The sequence below is a fragment of the Alligator sinensis genome, unplaced genomic scaffold (genome assembly GCF_000455745.1).
Source record: "Alligator sinensis unplaced genomic scaffold, ASM45574v1 scaffold777_1, whole genome shotgun sequence".
NCBI classification, from domain to species: domain Eukaryota; kingdom Metazoa; phylum Chordata; order Crocodylia; family Alligatoridae; genus Alligator; species Alligator sinensis.
In genome coordinates this window covers 3,925,969-3,948,446 of record NW_005841882.1, presented here as the reverse complement: position 1 = coordinate 3,948,446, position 22,478 = coordinate 3,925,969, and the positions used below count along the sequence as shown (strand labels likewise).

Sequence of the window (22,478 nt, the reverse complement as noted above, 5' to 3'; positions counted from 1 at the left end):
TGCTGGGTCTAGATGACCCCAGCTAGATACTCATCTAACCTCCTCTTGAAGACCCCCAGGGTAGGGGAGAGCACCAAAGGGACAGTATGCATTGCTACTGGTACAAAGGCTTATGGAGGTGGCTTATGCAGTCTCACTTCAAAATTTGCACAAGGAAACTATTTAAAGGATGGTATAAATATTTTAGAAGACTGAAATAAAGCATATTTTCTTTATTCTTGTGATAGGCAGATTGAAGGTGAATATGGGAAACATTTATTTAAAACAGCGAAATTATTCGAAAGCTATCAAATTCTATCGTATGGCTCTAGATCAAATTCCGGGTGTCCATGTAGAGATGAGGTGAGTTTATACTATAAACATTTTGATGCCCAATATTTGGGTTTTTTATATAGTGTATATGATAGTTAAAATATAACCTAACCCTTATTTCTTTAATTAGGATTAAAATAATGCATAATATTGGAGTTGCGTTTATTAAAACTGGCCAGTACACTGATGCAATTAATTCATTTGGGCACATAATGGGCACATCCCCAAATCTGAAAGCAGGCTTCAACTTGATCCTTTGTTGTTTTGCTGTTGGAGACCGTGACCAAATGAAAAGAGCCTTCCAAATGCTGATTGCTGTTCCATTGGAAATAGATTATGAAGACAAATACATTTCACCAAATGTAAGTGTAAACAAACCAAAATTTACATGTAGATTTGTAAAGAAGTAAACTTTCTAATGCTAAACTAAAAAAAATCTTCTATATAGACTATGTTGTTTTATCAGCTTGAGTTCATTGGTATGGCAGTACTATTCACAAGTGATCAAATTCTTGAAAATGCTTTTGAAGCATTTCCACCCCCTCTAGCTCCCCAGGGAAATATAAGACCCAAATAAAGTCCAGATTACACATTATGATCATGAAGGTTTTATTAGTGTTCATTTGGGATGATTTGCATAATTCACTCATTGCTTTGTCCCTTTTATAAATATACAATTTCTATAAAATAGTTGTATGTTCAAATAAAATTACAAGAGGGACAAAGCACCCCGTGCCTTCCCAGGGTGCTCGCAGAGATGGGAGCTGCCCCCCACCCTCCACACCCCTCGGACAAGCTGTGGCTCTGTTCCCTGCCCCAGCCCCACTCCCTCCCTTACTATTGGGGCCTTGATCTGCCCCACCATGCCTGTTCCCTCCCTACTCTGCTTTTACCACAACAGACTTACCAGCTGCACACAGCTCTCCATGCTGCCAGGCTGGGCTCCTCATTGCTTAGATGTTGCACTGCGGCTGCGCGCCTGCACGGGCATTTATCAGCCAAATTATTGGCCACATCAGGCCGATTTTTGATACAGTCAATTTTCTTTATATCCATGTCAATCCAATATTGGACCAATGTATTGGTGCTCCTCTACTAATGGTCCTGAGCCAAAGAAAAAATAATGAATAAACTTAAGACACCTCTGAAAATGGTTCATTATTTAAGACTATGCTTTTCTATTTCTATAAACAAGTCTTCTATATTCCATTGGAGACCTCATAATCTCCCTTTTCTAGAGGTGCAAAGCTCTTATTTCTAGCTCTACTTGCTCTATATAGTAGTGATATCATCAGTCTTAAAGCTGTCTTGGTGTAGAACTAAACTATACTTTTATTGGAAAAGAAGAAAGCATTTTTTGTGGCCTATCTTTGGGATAAAAATACCACCAATTTTCAATTTACTCAAAAGTTTGATGTGTTTAGAATTAGTGCTGGCAGCTGGATTAATGAGTAGTCTACAAATAAAGCAGTAAAAGATGAATAGTTAATTCATTTACCACACCAAGCAATCTGGATTGCTTGATAAACTGGGCGTAGGCAAATAAATACATATTTCAATATGCCCAAATTTAAAGTCATGTATGTAGGGTCAAAGAATGCAGGCTGCACTTAGAGCATGGAGGATTCTATTCTGGAAAGCAGTAACTAAGAAAATTACTTGAGGGTTGGGGTAGATAATCTGGTCCATATAAGTACCCTCTTTAATTCTGTATCTGAAAGGGTGATTCTTGAATGTGTTAAAAAGGGGGAAAAAACAGTAGAATACTAGGTTCAATTTCTGTGTCTGCTTCAGAAGGGTGTTGAAAAATTGGAGAGCATTCAGAAAAAGTAATGAGAATAATTAAGGGATCGGAAAATGTGTCCTAAATCAAGATTTTAGTTTATTTAGTTTATCAAAGAGAAGATTAAGGAAAAGGTTACTTAATTATCTACATGTGAAACAAAGTTGAACAAAAGGCTCTTCAATCTAGCAGGCAAATGGAGAAATAGTGTCAGGAAATTGCACAAATCATAAGGGTAAATAACCCCTTGGACCACTTGTCAAAGGGCAGCAGTAGATTCTTCAATTTCATAACCAAGACTGAATATTTTCTTTTAATTCAGAGAAATGCTGTGGAGAGGTCAGACTAGATGAAAGCAATAGTTTTTTTCTGGTCTTAAAATTGATGCTGTGAGTGTGAAATGTAATATAGATACAGGAGCAGGCAGACAGCATGAGGCTAGTAATCACAAATTTAATTTTTTAGTCTTGTAATTAGAATTTAACCATGCCAATAATTAAGTATTCCAAAATTTACAGCTCCTTGCAGAATCATTTCAAATTGGAATTATCCTTTCTAAAACATAAGACATAAACAACAGACATGTATAATCTGTATTAATTTCTGTACATGGATATTTTGTCTGTGTAAATAATTACAAACACACATTTTTATAATTTTGTTGGGTTTTTTTTTAGGATGATCCTCATACTAATTTATTGATTGAAGCCATAAAAAAAGACAGTTTAAGAGAAATGGAACATGAAAGGTAACATCGGAATCGTATGGATCTTTCCATTCCAAATCAGTGTCACTAATTTCCAAGGTGCCCAGGCTCAGAGTTGCTCCCTGTTCTAAGGGAGTAGCCTTGCAATGCACCAAACAGCCTTTAGTTTTGTCTGTTGGACTTGTGAAAGTGTCACAAGATATGCTAGATATGTAAAACAAGTGGGCAGTGTGGGATCTGGTGAACTGAAACAGCTGAAGGAGGGGATGATTTTAAGACCTTACACAAATTCATGTTGTCTCATTGGCTTGCAGCTCAGCCAGGGAAACAACGGAACACTGTTCTGAAGATTTCCTCTACCTGTTAAATGTTAGTTAGGCAATGATGAAGATGGAGTGCTTACCTTTCATTTAGATGAGACCTGAACACCTGAAGTGGCTGGTGTAGGTTCTTGTTCCCAATCATTGCATGTCTAGCATTGGGTGTGGGAAGAGGTTCCCTTAGGGTAGAAATAGATGTTGCCAAATGAAGCTGATTAGCTGTTCTGGGAAGTGTTCCAGCACAGCTGATCTGCTTCATTGGGTGAAATGCATCTCCTATCGTCCTGCCTGTTGGTGCTGTGGGACAATAGGCAACATTCTCCCATGGGTTGATGGGCCTGGTCCTGCACACCCTGGGAATTCCTGCACAGGGTCAGGCCCCTCAAGCACTGGCAGTGCCTGCCTGGCTTTCCCCACTTACAAGACGTGCCTCTGGGCTCTCTAGGGCATGTCTAGGTAAGTGAGGAAAGTTGAGGTTTCCCCACCTACCAAGGCATGCCCTGAAGATCCTGGGGACGTGTCATGGTCTTGGGCACAGCAGATCTGATTCATCTATTTCCACTCTGAGATTCAAGTGACCGAAGAAGGTTGGAATAAGTTTTTGATATTTCCACATCTATTTTATATGTTCTTTGTCCATTTGTATATTTTAATCTTAAAGGAAAGCCATGGCTGAGAAATACATAATGACAGCTGCTAAATTGATTGCACCAGCAATTGAAACTTCCTTTGCTGTAGGCTATGACTGGTAAGAGACTGTTTTTCTGTTATTCTAGCTATTTTTGTGCTAATCTCTGTCTGTAATCATAAAAACCAAATTCATAAACAGAAGCATACAGTTTAGATTGCATTTTTCAAATAGAGCACCCAAACAATTTTTACTCTGTCTTCATGGCAATGCCATGGGAAGTAAACAGCTGAGATATATCATGAGTTATCCATCCACAACAGAAGAGTTTCATTGTATTACAAGCCATAGAATCATGGAGAAATATAAATGTTAGTCACATTGGCATGCAGTATCTTCATAGGCACTAATTATCTCAGAGGATCATGGCTTCTAATTAACTGTGGGAATCAGTTATACACCCTTTATTTTGCAGACCTGGTGTGATTTCATTTATAGAACTTCTGTGCATAGACCATATCACATGTTTACACAACAGATATAAAGGCTGATGGGGTAAGAAAGTAGTATCATAGATGTATATGTATAAAGTATAGATATGAACCCCTGGTGTACCATGGTTCTCTGGTGCACTCTTTATGGTTTTTCTTGTAAGGAAAAAAGAAGCTCCCTGTAAGGACAATAATAGTAAGAAAGGTACCTTCTTAAAACATGGTCTTTCTGTTTCTTAAGTTTCTTTGATTGTTTATTCTTTGCTTTTGGAAGTGTTTGCTGTTTGCACTTTTTTTTAATCTCTAATATTATTGACAGATAACATGCGCTCAGACCATGGACATGTGCTTACAGCCTCAATTCCACCTCACAATTATTTTTTACGGAATGTCCTTACTAAATGAAACAGTTGTTACACAGACATGAAGGAAACTTGCAGGGGGAGAAGATCTTCACTTACCTATTCCCCTGCCTATTAAGATAAAAATAAGTTAAACTATATATTATGTATTAATATTTTCAAGTCTTCCAGATCCTACAGCTATGTTTTGTTAATACACCTATCTATAAAAGGAAATAACCACTTACAGTGAAAAACTTTAGTTCACTAAAGCCCACAAGGTGGTGTTTGATGATTAAATATTAGCCATAACCATATTATTTCCTTCTGTTGCTGTTCAAACTTACTGAACCTAAACAACAGTGTTTGGCAGGAAAGAATTTCTTGTTACGTAACTTGTTAACAAGTAAAATCTGGTGTCTCTGTATCTACTTGCATGATTGTGATCAAAGTTACAAAAAAACTTGATGTATAAAATGTATTAATGTATTTTATACATTAAGCTATGTTTTTGTAACTTTCAGTTTTTACTTAATTTTCTCTTGTCCTATCCCATAAATGCTAAACACTTGCTATGCATGCATATCCTAAATAGTTTTTTATATAACTACAGACATTAATTTCCTTGTAATATAGTATTGGAAAATTAATGATTATGATTTATGATTAGATACTACTGGTGATTCTTGCCAAAATGACAAGAAACTCTAAATCTAGCTTAACCAACCACTCAAACTTGGTTTTCAACTGCTTTGCATTGATTCATGCTATATTATAGCTAAAGATGTACTGTATTTACTCAAATCTAAGACTGCTCTGAATTTAAGATGACCCCCCCCATCATTAGATTCCATATATGGAAAACATATATATTTGTTATAATTTTTCAGGCATAAAATCTAATTATCGAAGGGTTGTCTTGAATTTGTCCTCTTCACTGCTATAGCAGGGAAAGTAGTAGCTGGTGGGGGGGTCAGGTAGCCGCCTTGCTCTCTGCCCCTCCGCTTTTCCCTGTAGTCTTCCTGCCCCACCTCCACTGGCATCCCCCCACCCCAGTTCCCCACAGCCTTTGCCTCTCTCCCCCACTCCCCACAATCTCTGCCTCTTCTCCCCCCACTTCCCTCCCTCCATATTGTCAGACCCTGCTTGGGCTCTGAATTGCACATAACAATAAGGGGGGAAAGGAGCAGGGGGCAAGGGAGCAGAAGCTGCAGAGGGCAAGGGAGTGGTGGAGCAGGAGTCTGGTATGGGTCTGACTCTGGCGCTGACCCAGCAGCAGGTGCTTGCCCCCTGTCCCTATGCACACACATTATGCAAGAAGCCTAGCTAATTTGAAACACAAGGGACCAAAAACACTGATTTTGAAATAAACATACCCATATGAATTTGTATATATGCAAATTACTATGGGTACCTACAGACTTTGTTCATCCAGAATTGATCTTTTTAATTTATTGCTAACTACTGCAAATTTCAGCACAGGTACTCCATAAACATACTTTTGAGCAGCACTTTTATACCTACTTATACATGGTATGAACTGGGTGAATCTACATGAGATGTTTACTGTGAAGCTGACTGATTAGGTCTGTAGTAAATGTTTCAGCGTCTACACGTGCACCCCTAGGAGAGCTAATAAGCTAACTAATAAACTCCACAGCAGGGTAGTATTTACAAGTACTGCCCTGCTGTGGAGTTTTTTCACGTGCAGCAGTGCATGTGTAGACACTGACCTGTCTGGCTGGGGCATGAGGATGCTTCAGTGCAGTGGCTGTGCTTGTGGCCCTTGTGGCCCAGCCACCCTCTCCATAGCACATTGAGGTAGGTCAGAGCAGTCCTGGGGTGGCAGGCTGACCCTCCTGGGCCCAGCTGCCACCCAAGGCTGCTCTGACCTGGCTTAATGTGCTGCAGTCCAAGCACACATGTAAATGGCATACCTTGGAGCTTCCTGGGAGCAGTTTATTGCTGCCCATTAACGGCACATGTAGACATGCACACTGTGCATAATATTAGACCTGAGCCAAAGGCTTATGATTTACCATATAGTTCATTGAGCTGGGCCCCAGCAGTCAACAGTGTTTCTGGCCATGGTGACCCCACAGCCCAAAGCTGCTCTCAGTATGTGTGTGTACTCCAAATACCCTTCCCCACAAAGGATCCACATGCTAATTAGTCCCACATGCTAATTAGTTCCCTACTCACACCTGGAACCAGGTGTTCTTGTCACAAGTCCTGGGACCAAAATGTATATGCAGATGAGGTGCACAGCCACTTCATGCAGCTCCACACCAGGGAGGGCAGGGCCACACTGGTCACATGCAACAGCCTGAGAAAGGGGGTGACAGAGCCTCTTAGATGTTTGGTGATATTTGCCAGACATTTAAGGCTAGTGAAGAAATGAGAATCATTGGAAACAGGAAGAAAAATGCTGCTCAGCTGTGGCAGTGAAGAGGAAGTAAAAATGTATTTAATATAATGCTTCACTATGACTTGAAAAAGAATTGGTGCTGAGGGGTACTGAGCACAACGAGCACTATATCTTATTCAGATAGATTGCACTAACCTAGCTTTGTGGTAGGTTCCTATTGATATTTTTGCCTAATATGCACCCTGTGTTTTAGGGACATGCTCAGTGTGCACTACTGCATTCAGTCAACTTCACAGTTGTGTTGCATGACTGAGCACATGCTGCTTCTGGCACCAATTTAATGATAGGCAGTGTATTTAATGGGGTTTTCCTGTAGGCAGATATAAGACCAAGGGGCTTTTTTTCCCTGTGCTGATTGGGTGGGGGGGAACCTAGTCTTATATTCAAGTAAATTTTGTACATTTAATCAAATTCCTTGCCTTTAGAGAAATTAAGTAGGGGCAAATATTCTTAAGATTGTAAACTTGATATTGAGATATCTTAAAATGCAATATATTCATCATTCGATTATAATTTGATGATCCTCTATGAGGAACCTTCAGATCTGTCTCCATCCTCTGGTTAAAAAGTGTTAACATTGGCTATCTAGAATAATTGACCTGTTCTCTCATTGCAGATACTTTTGTAGCAATTGCAATGGGTTTTGTTTTCAGTACAATTTCTTTCCAATGATGCCAAGAGTTATCCATAGTCTTTGTGAGAAGTGATTCACGTGCCAAACAAATGATAGCATCTGCCAGGAGTGATGGTGACAAGTTGTTTAACAGTGTTAGCCAAACATATAGTGATAGCAAAGCATGTGGTTTCAGTTTGTAAGGAAAATGGGAAAGATTCCAAAGGCCATACAGAGATGTTCCTTCCATCAGTTTTGTTCCAGACAATCTAGAATAATGTACTGTTTATACAGTAAATGAAGGTTCCAGCCCAATCCATCAGTTCTTTCTAGAACAAGGGTATTAAACTTGCTTCTTGGGTCAGATCAGGACCACAGGGCTCCTTGCAGACTGCATCCAGCTCAGGTCACAGGATAACTCTGACAGTAGCAGCTCCAGCTCCTGTCTGGTGCTCACAGTGGCAACAAGGATTCCAGCTCCTGCTCTGTCTCTCATGCCAGAGCTGGAGCTGCTCCACCATTATGTTTCATGCTGACATGGCAGCTCTAGCTCTAACACAGAGAACACAATGGCCCCAAATCTGAGTCTGGTATAGGGTATGTGGTGGCAGCAACAACAAGGCCATCAGCTAAGGAGCTGGGACCACAACAGTGGACACCTCTACACATGCAAATGCCCTGGGGTGGGTTTACTGTACAGTAAATTTACTGTAAATTTACTGTAGAATAAATCCACCCTGGGCAGGTGTCTACACTTGCAAGGAAGCAGGAGCAGACTACTGCCATCAGCAGCAGCTGTGACCAGCAGTCATGTTCTTTGTGTTAGAGCTGGAGCTTCCATGCCAGCATGAAACATATTGGTGACAACAGCTCCAGCTTTGGCACAGGACATGGAGCAGGAGCTGGAATCCTTGTTGCCACTGTGAGCACCAAAAAGGAGCTAGCGGTGCTGCTGTCAGAGCCATCCTGTGCCCTGGGCTGGATGCAGTCTGCAAGTGGGAACAGATTTGCTGCCCCCTGCCAGCCCTGCACTGGCCCCCTGCAGCAGGCAGGAGGAGCTCTAGGCTCCCCCTTGGTGCGAGCCCAGGGACTGGCAGGGAGCACGGGACCAGGAGATTCCTGTCTCCTGGCCCTTGCCCCCAGGAGCTGCCTGCTTCTGAGGAGGGGACAATATCCCCCTACCCCAGCAGCAGGGAGCTCCCAGACCCCTGTCCACGATCACAGAGCTGGGGCTGGGAGATAAGAATCCCAGCCCCTGCTCTGCAGTCATAGAATGGGGACTGGGAGCTCCTTGCTGCTGGGGCAAGGGGACATGTCCCTGCCCAGGCTCCAGTGGTGTAGCCTGCCCTGGCAGCAGGCAGCTCCCAGGGGCAAGAAGCAATCTCCCACCCCTTGCTGCCTGGCTGGCCTGGAGCACATTTGCTCCCAGTTGGCCATCTACATGTGCCATGCTGCACAGTAATTACTCTTGAGTAAATTTGCTATTTGTATTTACAGGTAGCAAATTTACTCAGGATTCGAGCAGATAACTACGCAGTAAGCATCACTGTTTATATGTGAAGACACTTACTGCGCAGTCATTTGCTCTAATCTCGAGTAAAGTGTTTCATGTAGATGCGCCCAGTAACAAGAAGTGAATCAGCCAGAGGGCACCCAGGGTTATGTCAGTCCTCACTCACCCTCCTGCCACCAATTGTCATGTCCACTGGACCTCATGGCCCCAGATTCTGTGGCAGGCCTCCTCCCCTGCTCCCTGAGTTCCCACTAGCCTGGCAGGCCAGATACAGCAGCTCCGCAGGCCATGTTTGACACCCCTGTTTTAGAATGTACCATATCAAATCCAGAAAAAGAGTTGATGGGAAGAGAATACCTTAACATGCAGAAAGCAATAACTGTCTTGCTCCATGTTGGCTTTCTTTTCCTGGTACCCCTGAATCAAAAGTAATTAAAGAATTACCTGAGGGATAAGCAGGAAGTCCATCATGCATTTGGTAGTTTAGGCCAAAGCCACCGCTGCCACCACTACATTGAGTTCTGGAAATGACAGTGTCACATCCAAGAGTGGTTGAACTGAAATCAGGAGGCTTTTTTCCCCCCCTAAAGACAGCCATTCTGAATGCTGAAAGATGTTAAAATGCACTGTCCACCTTGAGCATTACTGTGGTGTGGCTAAATCTGCAATGATGTTTGAAAGTTTCTTTGAGATTTTAATTTCTCTTTTACTTATATGAGAGAGGATATATACTCTTGCATATGCCACAAAAGTTCAGGGTTGTGTGTACCACTTCTAATTTATAATAATATATTTAAGTAGTTTTAAGGTTTATGACATGGTAAAACCTAGGGAACAAATTATAGATATGTCATGAGTCTGTACTATTTTGCTACAACCTGATCTTTTATAGAATTAAAAAAAATTCTGGCTGCTTACAGAATGGAGCCAGCATCTTTCAGGATCTATTTAGGTCAATTTTTGAGATCATTGTCATGAGATTTCTAAGCAATTGAAAATAACATGCTACTTATATGGAGAACCTTAAAAACAAACTAAAGATAGCACTTTTCAAGTAGGTAATGAAAGAAATTATTCTGTAAACATTTTTTTATTTGTGGTGACACTCATGTCTGCAATGAAGATGTAACTAAACTAGCAGACCAATTCCCTCTAGATAGCAAAAATGATCATCTTGGAAAGTAACATAAATGCAGATATATTTTATCTTTTTGGGTTTTTTTTGGATTCCTTTCTGTTGTAGGTGTGTTGAAGTAGTAAAAGCTTCCCACTATGTAGAGTTAGCCAATGATCTTGAAATAAATAAAGCAATTACGTATTTGAGGCAAAAGGACTTCAACCAGGTACAGTACTCTTTTATGTTATTTTTCTGAATATTGTATATGGCATTTCAAGTAACGGTTAAACTCCAGCACAAGCCTCCTTTATGATTGCTTAGAATCTTGATAGAAGTCTGGGTGATTTTTATTAGAATAATCCTGCAAAAACATGAATAATAATATGGGGTGGCTTTTATCTAAATATAATTTGCATATTGAAGAAGGTAATAGGAGATCAGAAAATGTGCAGATGCACTTGATATTGTAATCAATGATTCTCTTTTTCCATTTCCTACCTGTATACTCAAATATCAACTGTTATACTGTAGTCTATGCTAGAATCACTGTTCATGATAGTTCTACAAAAGGGCAGACTTGAGAAAAATAATTTTGAGCAATGAACACTGCCAAGTTCATTTAGGAGGAATGCGAACTCACTTTTCCCAGGTAGATAAATAGATATAGAAGCCTTACCTATACACAAAGTAGCACTGATTTAACTCAAGTTGATTTTTAAAATCATTTGGTTAAACTGATACAAAATCTTGCCTGGACAATCGTATCCAAACCTGATTTATTTAGATTTAGCTGGATTCTGTAAGGAATTGGTATAAACTAAATATAAGACAGGCTTAAATGGACATAAGTATCCTAAAATAAATTTGAAAACCCAGTGCCTTGCACATGTTTTCTATGCCTTATAAGTGAAGCTTACCTTAACAGAGATAGGATGGATCACTATCATTTAGTGCTGACACTGGCTTGATGTGTGGTCTACATGTGGATGCTTAGAAGCTGGTGAGAAAGATCATCCAGTGGGGGCATTTCCACTTGTGTATAAATTATACTGCATCTTTTGTGATGCTTCAGGACTGACTGCCTTTTTGGAATGGGGAAAGATTTTTCCTGTGGAACCAGATCAGCATGAGCTCTTGGAGGGGGAGGTTATAGTCATTGCAGCATCAGTAGAGCATGGGTAATCCAAGAGCAATCATTGGTTTACTGCAGTTTGCAATTCTGTCCTATGCAGTTGTTAGTTATGAGTGCTGCTTACATCTGTCATTGTTTTACTTCCTTCACCTGTATGCCCTACTCAGTGTCTTGTTCTGTGCGATACTTTTGTAGATCTTTCCATCTGCTATATAAATTTGTTTATGCTTTCAGTATCTTGCTTGTAAGGTTAGTTGAACTGTAGTTTTTAAAATGTTGTCCTTACTTTCTTTTCAACATTGTTTCTTTCATTCTGTCGCTTACATTTTGTTTAATGCTGTATGAGGAGGTAGGTACAGTACTAAAATCTCACATTTAATCTTTATCTTTAGTCCAAGTACTTTCCTTAGTACATATATAATAACAAGAACTTAGGAAATAAATCACTACTTCTACTAGAAATCTGAATATTTAGTTGTTTCATTTGTAAACATGTAGTTTTATTTAACAGGTGACACACATTGATTGGCCCTAGAAGAACTATTTCAGGAGTGTAGCATTTTTCATTTAAAATTTTAGGGTATTTTTTAGTATTCATATAATTATCTATCATAATATGAAGGATGTGCGTGTGTGCATATGTAACTTCCATCTCTTCCCATAAAACTGAGTTACTAAAATAAAATGATTCTATATAAAAAAACATTTTATTTTTGTGCTCTGAGGTACTACTGATGGTGGCGACTTACCTTTGTCCCTCTGCAGCACCTCACATTTTCTGATCTCTAATATTTTTTTCCGTTTGGAAATACTCGTAGTCTCCCTGATTACCATTCCTCCAGTACTTCATTGGGCTGCATGTGCAGTATACATGCATATATGCATCTGCTATAGTAAAAGGATATTCACAGCGGTGCAATATTTACCTTACAGAATAGCTTCTATCACTTCTGTTGATCCACAGTACAAAAACTCCCAGGAAAGATTTTGGTCCTGAGTCTCTTTTTGGTACATACTGTTAGGTGGGCCATTGGGACAACTATCTGTTGAGCTTCAAAACTTAACTTTTCACCAGTTGTTGTGGAGGCTTTTTTTGGTTGTTTTTATGCCCTGACACAAATTTTCACTGAAAAATAAAGTGGTGCAGAACCATGTAAGATATGAGGCATGTGCTTGAAACAGATGGGAGATGTCTAATACAGCAATGTCTTGCATCCTCATTGGGTTGATGGTGTTCTCTGCTGATCATCTGTCAGGACATTTTGAGACTGGCATATTATTTGAAAATAACCTTTGTGCATTACAGGTATTTTGAATGTTTTATTAAAGACAATTTTGGTATACAGTTTCAAGGCAGAGCACTGGAATTTAGTGGTGCAAGTTGTGTTAACATCGTTGAGCGTCCATACCCTAGGTCAGGCATACTATTGCATTTAACTTGTTATGCAGCACTTTCAAACATACTTTCAACCTGCTTTTAAGCTTAACCTGGGTGTAGTAGAATCCCATAATAAAGACTGAAATGAACAATTCCTTAGTTTGATTTTCGTGTTCAGTAGATTCTTATCCTGAGGATATAAGAATAGTGAAATTTCCAAACTAGGCATATATACAGAAACAGCATCTCACCGTAAAGGACAGAATGATCATTACTACCAAGACATTTTAATGCCAAAGTATGTCATAGTTTTAATAAACTCAAGTGATCTGTGGCATTCTTAACCAGTATCTGTGTGGTCTCAAAGTATACTAACCCCACTTTTTCCTTTGGCAACAAAAAAGTTACTTGCACTTTAATCTTTACAGCGAAAGATGCCAAAGTAGAAGTCACACAAACCAAGGAATGGCATTTTGATTTATATAGCTGAAAGCTCACTGAGGGTATGGACATACTTGCATTTGGAGCCATTATAAAAGGGCAGCAGCTGTTATGTTCTAATTATTGTGTGTGGACAAGCTGGGAATGATAAAGTGGTGCTACTCAAGCTTTAACACTGGATGCATTGTGCCTGGCTTGTCTGTGCATAACAATTAGAACCTAATCGCTGTTGCCCTTTTGAAATACAGAGACATGGTAGAAAAATATTCATGATTGGAGTATTGTCCTGGATGTGTATAGCTTGTTCAGAGAAGGATGGCGGGGCGGGGAAACGGAGAAGGTGTTGCACTATAATTTAAAGGTGATGTGTATGTGTTCTGAAGTGCAGTATGAAGTGGAAGGTAGGCTGATTGAGAGCAACAGGGGGGATGTCATGTTGGGTGTCTGCTACAGACCACCGAGCCAGGAGGAAGAGTTGGACAGGACCTTCTTTAAACAACTGACAAACTTCCAGATTTCAGGACCTGGTTCTCATGGAAGACTTTTATTACTGGGACACCTGCTAGGAGGAAGACAGCAGTGTAGTAGTAATCCAGCAAATTCCTGGAGTGTGTTCGGGGTAATTTTTTTAAACAGATGCAGTGGCTGGATTACATGCATTGAGCAGTGGCTGGATTATATGACTTTGGGCACGTCTCCATGAGACACTTACTGAGCAGCAATCTAATAACACTGCACAGTGGTGTGCCAGTCAGAAACTGTGCTAATATGCTGCTGCGCAGTGTTATTAGGCTACTGCATGGTAAGCATCACAAAAAAATTGTGTGCTGGTGCTACTATCTAGTAACTAGTTACTGAACATTTAGTTAGTACTTCATTAAGCAAGTACTAAACTAAATGCATGGTAACTGCTGCACATTAATGAACATATAGATGCACCCCTTGTGAGGCCCTACTTTTCTATGCAGAGATGTGGGGCAGAAAATTTTTCGGAAAATTTTCCAGTGCTTTATTTTTCCATGGAAAATTTTTCATTTCTAAAAAGTCATTGTTTCATAAAATTCATTAGCAACAATGAATGGATGCCAGTACAATATTAGGCAAGCTTAGCAGTTTCAAAGTTGTAATTAATGTTTTCAGGTGATTATCCCTAGGAAATGTGTGATAGAATACACATATGTTTTATTGATTTGTAAACAGGAGGGTAAACATAATCACATAACTTGATTTTTGGTTTGGATTATTATGAATTCACCTAATTGGCTGTGCAGGTCAAATCAAAACCAAAGCTAAAATTTGTATTTCATCTCAGACTGCAAGTGAAAGCAAAATCAAAACTAAAACTGCGATTATGTTTTGTTTCACTTTCAGTTCAGCAAACACACACAGCAGTATCTCATTTCTTTTCTTGAGTTGGGGAAGTTGGAAGTGTTTACATAAGGTCTGTTAGTTTTTTTTAGTGCTTTTGGTTTCAAGTAGTAATAATAATGCCTAATCAGAACAAAACTAGTGTGTGACATCATTATAGTGAAGTTCAAGCCACTGAAGGTAGGAAAAAAGTTGGTAGAGATAAATACTGTGGGCAGGAGTATGCTAACAATGCATCAATAATGAAGAAACATTTAATAACATGTAGAAACTGTCCTAATACAACAAAGTGGTAGAACAACATCATCTGAGAAAAGTCTACTTCAGGAATCCTATGCAAGTAAACAAATGAATATGTTAAACAACACACAGCATAGACTAGCATCTATATTGTTTTAAAACATTATAATTTCAAAAATTGTTAATGCAACTCTGGACTATTATTTATTTCTATATTTATTTCTTTAAAATATTTGTATCCTACTTTTCTGCTTGCACTAAGCACCCAAAATGGCTTAGGCTTAACAGTATATTTTTTTTAATTACATAATAGATAAATAGTTAACTATTTCAACTCAGCAGAGCGAACTTAGTCTTCTGACTGATGGTAGAGGCCAGACATTATACTTCCTTTTGGCTCTGCAGTCCCAGGGCAGCTAAGCAGCAGTGTTCTTTCTGGCAGGGAGGGGGGAAGCAAGCTCTCTGACACTTCTTCTTATGATGGATGAGGCCAGATTAGAATAGGCTAAAATAAAAATCTTTCCCACCTTTTGTTGCAGAAACTCAGTAGCTCAAGTGAAATAGCAGATTTGCAAAAAACAGAAAATGAAAATATTGAACTGCCAGGTCTGGGGGAATAAGAAGCAGGAATCCTTGCTTTCAAGATCACTGTCACCAGATATGCGATTCATCATGAGTAGCTGTTCAAGACAGTCCAGCTTTTTATCAAGCTTTGTGGACAACATATCAAACAAAGGTCAAGAAAAAGCAGCTGAGACACATAGCAGATTTGCAAAAAACAGAAAATGAAAATATTGAACTGCCAGGTCTGGGGGAATAAGAAGCAGGAATCCTTGCTTTCAAGATCACTGTCACCAGATATGCGATTCATCATGAGTAGCTGTTCAAGACAGTCCAGCTTTTTATCAAGCTTTGTGGACAACATATCAAACAAAGGTCAAGAAAAAGCAGCTGAGACACTAGCTTGAGCTATATTTGCAAGTGGTACACCTCTTTCCATAACTGAACATCAATACTGGAAGGAACATTTCAAACTAATTCACCAATCATATAAGTTACTGTCACATTATCACTTATCACATTCTCTCTTAGAAAGTATAACAGAGTTCAAACAATGGTTATTCAAAGGATTTGTCAAGCAGAATCACTGACTCTGATGTCAGATGGATGGACTGATAAACAAGGAAATCCTTAATTGAACGTTGTTAGCAACACCTGAACCAATATTTCTGAAAGCAATTGCTCCCAAATCTTCTTGTTATACAGGTGAATACATAGCCAAATTACTGAGTCCCTCCAGGGTACAAGTCCTTGTAACTGATAACACAAATAACATGAATGCTACATGGTAAATATTAAAGGCAAAGTATCCTCATTTAATAGTATTTGGCTGTCTTGCTCATGGGTTGAATCTTCTGGCAAAGGACATAGTAAGCATGAATACAGTGAAGACAATATTGGCAAACTGCAGAGCGACTGTGAAGGCATTCAACAATCATCATGGTGCTAATCAGACTTCGAAGAAATTGCAGAAAGTGAAGCAGGGGAAGGAAAGTGCACTTTTATTGCCAGGAGAAACTAGATAGGGCTTGGCTACAAAGTGTTTACATAGTTTGCTACACACAAAGAACTGTTTGCAGTGTGCTTCAATAGATGATATAGTATCCCAGATTATTCCCTTGAACATTGGGAAGCAGATTCTCAACAAGAATGTGTTCTGGGTTCAAGTTCAAAGAGCATTCAGTTTGCTACTTCAAGTTTCTAGATAGCCACTGAAACTGGTAAGAGATACACCAGCCTTTCAAATATTTCAGACAATTGAATGAAAATCTAATTGAGCTTTTGCCTTCTTTACCTCTATCCAACAAAGTAGTAGTAGTAAAACAAATGCTTACTAAGAGATCTGAGTTTTGCTCTCATCCAGTTCATCTGGTAGCAAACCTTTTTGATCCTCAACACAGAGGACATTAATCAGAAGATGAATTATCTACTGCTCTCGATACAATTATGGAAGTATCTAAGAATGTCCCCAGCATTGACGAAATAGCCATGATGACAGACATTGTTGAGTACCATGCAAAAGAAAAACGTTGGAACAGAGACATCATTTGGCGGGCAGCAGAGAATACGTCTCCTCTTGCGTGGTAGTAGGGATACTGTAACACCCGACTGCTGTCCAGGATTGCTTTAAGGATCCTAAGCATTCCACCAACAGCAGCTTCTTGTGAACGGAACTGGAAGGCTTTCAGCTCAATCAAGACAAAAAAGAGGAATGGGCTAATAGATGAATGCACCACTAAGCTTGTTTCTATTTCTCAAAATCTCTTGCTTCTGGAGAATCAGTCAGAAGCACAATTAGTGAAGAAGATGCAGTGTGATGATAAATGGCCCTTGCCCATAGACACATCACTAAAACCATCCTTTAGTGAAAGAGAATGTGGTTCAAATAGTTCTGAATCAGATTTGCCTCAATCTGATTCAGAAATGGAACTAATAATCAGTGCAAGTGATTCTACAGATAGTGACAGTGAAACTGGAGGTGCCACAATGACTTCAGTGGAAGAGAGTTAAACTCTGTTGAAGTAGATGAGTGGACGACCATGGCATATCGTGCACAGTTCTTTGGGTGTGCTAAAATTAGTGTGTCAACAGTTTTCAGGGCCTTTTTTTTTCCCTTAAACTTAAACAAATAATTTAAGGGAAGTACATGCTATTGTGTATTGTCTTTACATTTTTACAAGTATTCCAATAAAAATAATTTCTTTCCACATAAAGGTTTGAATTAGTTTGAATATAATGTTTAAATCACATTAAGTGTGCTATACTTAATTTTTTTCCTAATCCAATATTTCAGTTCAAATACTTGTGGCTATTGAGACATAAAATTAACATGGGAGTACTTTTTTAGTTTTGTTTAATAAATATAAGTTAAATAAACATGCTAAATCAGATCATGCTCTATTTAGGGCATTGGAAAATGTTCCAATTCAAAATTTTCCAGAAAACCCACCTCTCTGTTCCTATGATCCTATCTACACACACACATATCTGTAACTCGGTCCCATTTAACTGAGTTATACAGCTTGAGCTTGAAGAAACAATATTTATGAGTAAAATATCTTGGACCCATTAGACAATACCTGGTGAGTCTAGAGGACCAATTCTTTCTTGCCAAAATATATAGCAAGTAGCAAAATCTTTGTAGCTGAAGTCTTTAGCTTCAAAGCCCATAAATCTGAATCCATATACCTTTGAAATTCTTTTTCTTAATTCTGAAATTGGAGTATTTCTTTTAATTAGTTCTGCATAATTAGAACGATGTTCTTTGTAGTAGTTTCTGCTTGCTACATAGTTTACTAGGGAGCTAACTTCAGTTAGCCACATATATTTCATGTGTTCTCTTACACCTCATTAAGAAAGCAATGTATTTTTTGTAGAGTAACTGTAAACCAGTATGTATGTAGAGAGGCAGTTAGCAGTGTTGGTTTGAAGTCAGGTAGGGTACCCAGAAGGTAGGGTAGGATGACACTTTAGAGACTAACTCATTTAGAGGGGCATGGGCTTCCATAAACAATGGCCTACATTACCTATGAAAGCTCATGCCTCTCTGATACAGGCTGTCACTTATGAAAGTTTATGCCTCTCTGAACCAACTCTAGGGCTGCTGATAGACATGGAAAAATTGCTTTACTGCAAGAGGTAGCCAGTTAGTTCAACCTGGCTCCACAATGTGTGTATAGATCGGACACTTCAGCGCGGCTTTTTGGAGCTTTTATCTAATAGCTGTTCAATCACCTATTAGATAAAATCACCAAAAAAGTCCAGCTGAAGCACCCAATCTGTACAGACACTGGGCAAACTGGGTTGAACTAACGTAGTGCCTCTTCTAAGTATGTGCTGAGCGCAGTGCAAGGGCATGCTGAGTTTAATTTAAAGTGCTAAGGTGGGGGGTTATGTCTGTAAGCAGCCCAGGGTTCTACCCTGCCTTACCTTCAATATATAGGTTAGTAATTTAAAGGTGTTTTTTTGTCTTGGCATTTCCACTTATAACATCATGCATTCACATTACTATGATAAGTATAACTATATTGGCAGGGTAAGAAGGCTCAGTAATTGTCAGTAGTTGGCTTAAGTGAAGTTGTTACATTTGCACTGATGTAACAGAGAGCAGAAACTGGGTCCAGTATATCCAGTATATTAATGTTGTATGTAATTATATGAACTTTAGCATGTGGGGGGGCAGGGGAAGTTACTATTTTTAAAAAAAAGTACAAGTTCTCAAATATTTTGCAGTGGAAATTTTTATGCAGTTACTGCATAGAAATTAATTAGGAATCCAAGCTTTAAATAGTAATTTTGGATACTTATTACTGTGTAAGTGTATTCATTTTCTTTGTTTTTTTCTGACAATGCTATAAGTATGTCACAATATAAGTCATTTGCTTGTGAATTATTTCTAGGCTGTGGAAACCTTAAAAATGTTTGAAAAAAAGGATAGCAGAGTGAAAAGTGCAGCTGCCACAAATCTTGCATTCCTTTATTATTTGGTAAGTTGTTTGCTTGTTTTGTTGTTGTTGTTGTGCTTTAAAAATAATATGAGCTGACAACAGAGAAAATTGATCTAACGCCTGTATAATGTGCATCTCTCTGTAGAAGTTCTGTATTAAGTAGACACAATGCTAAGACAGACCCCCTTTCCTGTAGGTATCAGCAGTTTGGCTCTGTAAAAAAAAAATTGCTTTTGCCATCTGAAGGAGGAATTAGATTGGCCCAGATCCATGTGTATGTTTATCCGAGACTTCAGTACCAAGTCTAAAATTTACATTCTCAAAACCCCAACTCGGGTGCTGCCTAACCATGGTGGCACTGAAAAACCTTATTGCTTAAGTTTTTTACATTAAAATTCCACAGGCATCTAAAGTTCTGCTTCTGAGTGCACTTAGAAGCACCTCAGTTTTGACATAATTGCTGAGCAGCAGGACTGGCTGCCAGTCCTGTGCATGAAGGAGTTCAAACTCACATCTTTCACAACACTCTCTTAATTATCAAGTAGTAGGAGCAGTCTCCATGTATTATATTGGAACTTTTTATGGTTCATGGAATATCAGAAAGTTAGAACAAGAGTAAGCAGGATTGTGTAACTCAGTGTTTACTGCAGTTAATTACACATTTTTGGGGGCAGGGATACCAGTCCCAGCAAAATATTTTATCCATTAATTGTTTAATATAAAATGCATAAGTTTTTTTTATATATTTTATAGTTTTTCCTTGGAACATAGGATGGAATGGGTCCTGGATCGTAGAGTTTAATTCACTGCTCTTACAGACCACCACACTGTATAATCCCTTACAGAATGTATGAAGTTGCATCTTGGGCACCTGGCAGATGTTACATTTATGACAAGATTAGCTTGTCTTTCTTGAATATAAATGACTGGAACTGAATAGAGCAGGGTGTCAAAGATCCAACTCATAGTGCTGCCTGTGGGTCTTAGACTGGCATATGGCAGTGCATGCAGCATATCCTGTGTATGTGGCATATTCTGGACTATCTGTGCATGTAGCACGTGCCAATCCTGGTCTTGGTCCTGCGCACTGAGCATGAAGCTGGTCTGGCACACATTGCATGTGGCATAGTCCACCTGGCTGGATGCACATGTAGTGCATATGGGGCCTGTCTGCACTGTGTGCACAGATGACTGGAGGCCATTGACACTAAACTGTGATGAAATGTAATAGTATAAAGTCTGATAGTGTGCACTAGTCCTAATAAGAATTTCTGCTGTAAACTGAGAGCTAATCATTTGGAAATGAGCTAATCATTTGGCTATGAGCCACCAACACAAAACAGCTTTAAACAAGGCAGATTTTATTCAAATTTGATGCATCAGGCAAGGTATTTCCAGTAACAACAGGGAAACACTAATGCCAGTCAGTGAAAACTCTGCCAGGGGTATCGTACTCATCAGGCCCCACAAGGTTTGTCCACAGGCTGGATCAATCCCATAGACAGGCACTGCACACCACATGCACCATGGGCCAGCCCCACGCACCACATGCAGTGCACACATTGACTCCAAATTCCAGACATTCTGGTGTGCCAGGTTCTAGACTGCGGGCTGCATAGGTCCCAGTGCTGACAATCAGAAGCTTTTTGGCAGTGGGATGATGGAGCATGCCACATGTTCAACTTATGGTGTAATTTTATGACACCATAAATTTGATGCATATGTGACATGTTGCTATTTATGGTACAGTTAACACACTACCCTTGCCATAAATGTAATGTGCCAGGGGTCTAAGAAACCTTCCTGCAGCCATTTTCAACATTATCCATAGTTGTCCTTCTTTTAGCCAGTTCTATACCCAGTTTACAACCCCTGTAATACCCCCAGTGTTCTTCATTTGACCTTTAATTTCCAGTGTGACACCATATAAAATGCTTTACTGAAGTAGATTTACTGCATTTCCTTTTTCTAAAAATGTTATCTCATCAAAGAAAGATTTGCATCAGGGACTGGAACCCAGGACACTCTCTCCCAGGTGAAATGCACTAATCAATGTGGTCAGTAAGCTACAGAGTTATTCTCCCTCTTGTTCTCTCTTTTTGGCCCAATGTATGACCTCTACCTGATTCAAGAAGTCTACGGGCCAACGAGAGGCAAAGCGCTGCTCGACCTGGTACTGGCTACTGGGGATGACCTAGTCGGCGACCTAGTGATCGATAGGAAGCTGGGTGACAGCAACCACGAGCTGATCACCTTCACCATCCACCGAAAAGCTGGCAAGTCAGTCAGCAACACGGAAGTCCTGGACTTCAGGAAAGCCGACTTTGACAAGCTCAGGAGGCTTGTCAGTGAGGCCCTAAGGGACCATGACCACGGGGAGAGGGGAGTTCAAGAAGAGTGGTTGCTCCTCAAGGGAGCGATCCTCAATGCACAAACTAAGTCTATTCCATCTCAGAGGAAAGGCAGCAAGAGGGCACAGCAGCCCCCCTGGCTGTCCAGGGACCTAGCAGACCTCCTCAGGCTAAAAAGAAAGGCCTACAAAGGATGGAGGATGGGAGTCACCTCCAAGGAGGATTATTCTGCACTGGTCCGGTCCTGTAGGGAGCATACCAGGAAAGCCAAGGCTGCAACTGAACTCCAACTAGCTTTGAGCATCAAGGACAATAATAAGTCCTTTTTCAGATATGTGGGGAGCCGGAGGAAAAGCAGGGACAACATTGGACCCCCGCTGAACCAGATGGGGCAACTGACGCCCAGGAAAAAGCCAAGGGAACAAGAGGAACATCAACAAAATGAAGAACGTGTGGGTCCTTTACTTAATGGGGAGGCCACCTAGTGATGCATGATGCAGAAAAGTCTGAAGTACTCAATGCTTTTTTCACCTCAGTTCACAGGCAAGGTCAGGTCCTAGACTACTGCATCTGTTAGCACAGTTTGGAGAGGAGGTAAGCAGCCAACTGTGGCAAAAAAGCAGATTAGGAACTATTTGGAAAGCTGGACATGACATCCATGGGGCCAAACAGGACATACCTGAGGTTCCTGAGGGAGCTGGCCAATGTGTTTGCAGAGCCACTGGCCATTATCTTTGAGAACTCAAGGTGATTGGGAAAGGACAATTATAGTGTCCATCTTTAAGAAAGGGAAGAAGAAGGATCCAGG

At 39.8% G+C, this 22,478-nt stretch overlaps 1 protein-coding gene across 1 annotated transcript in view; it reads left to right on the top strand.

Moving 5' to 3' along the window:
- IFT88 (intraflagellar transport 88) overlaps positions 1-22,478 on the top strand; it is an 85,628-nt gene that overhangs the window by 24,330 nt on the left and 38,820 nt on the right. The window contains 6 exon segments of the mRNA XM_025196634.1: positions 228-342; positions 443-674; positions 2,773-2,843; positions 3,783-3,869; positions 10,379-10,478; positions 19,272-19,358. Of these exon segments, the coding sequence (XP_025052419.1) occupies positions 228-342; positions 443-674; positions 2,773-2,843; positions 3,783-3,869; positions 10,379-10,478; positions 19,272-19,358 (692 nt within the window).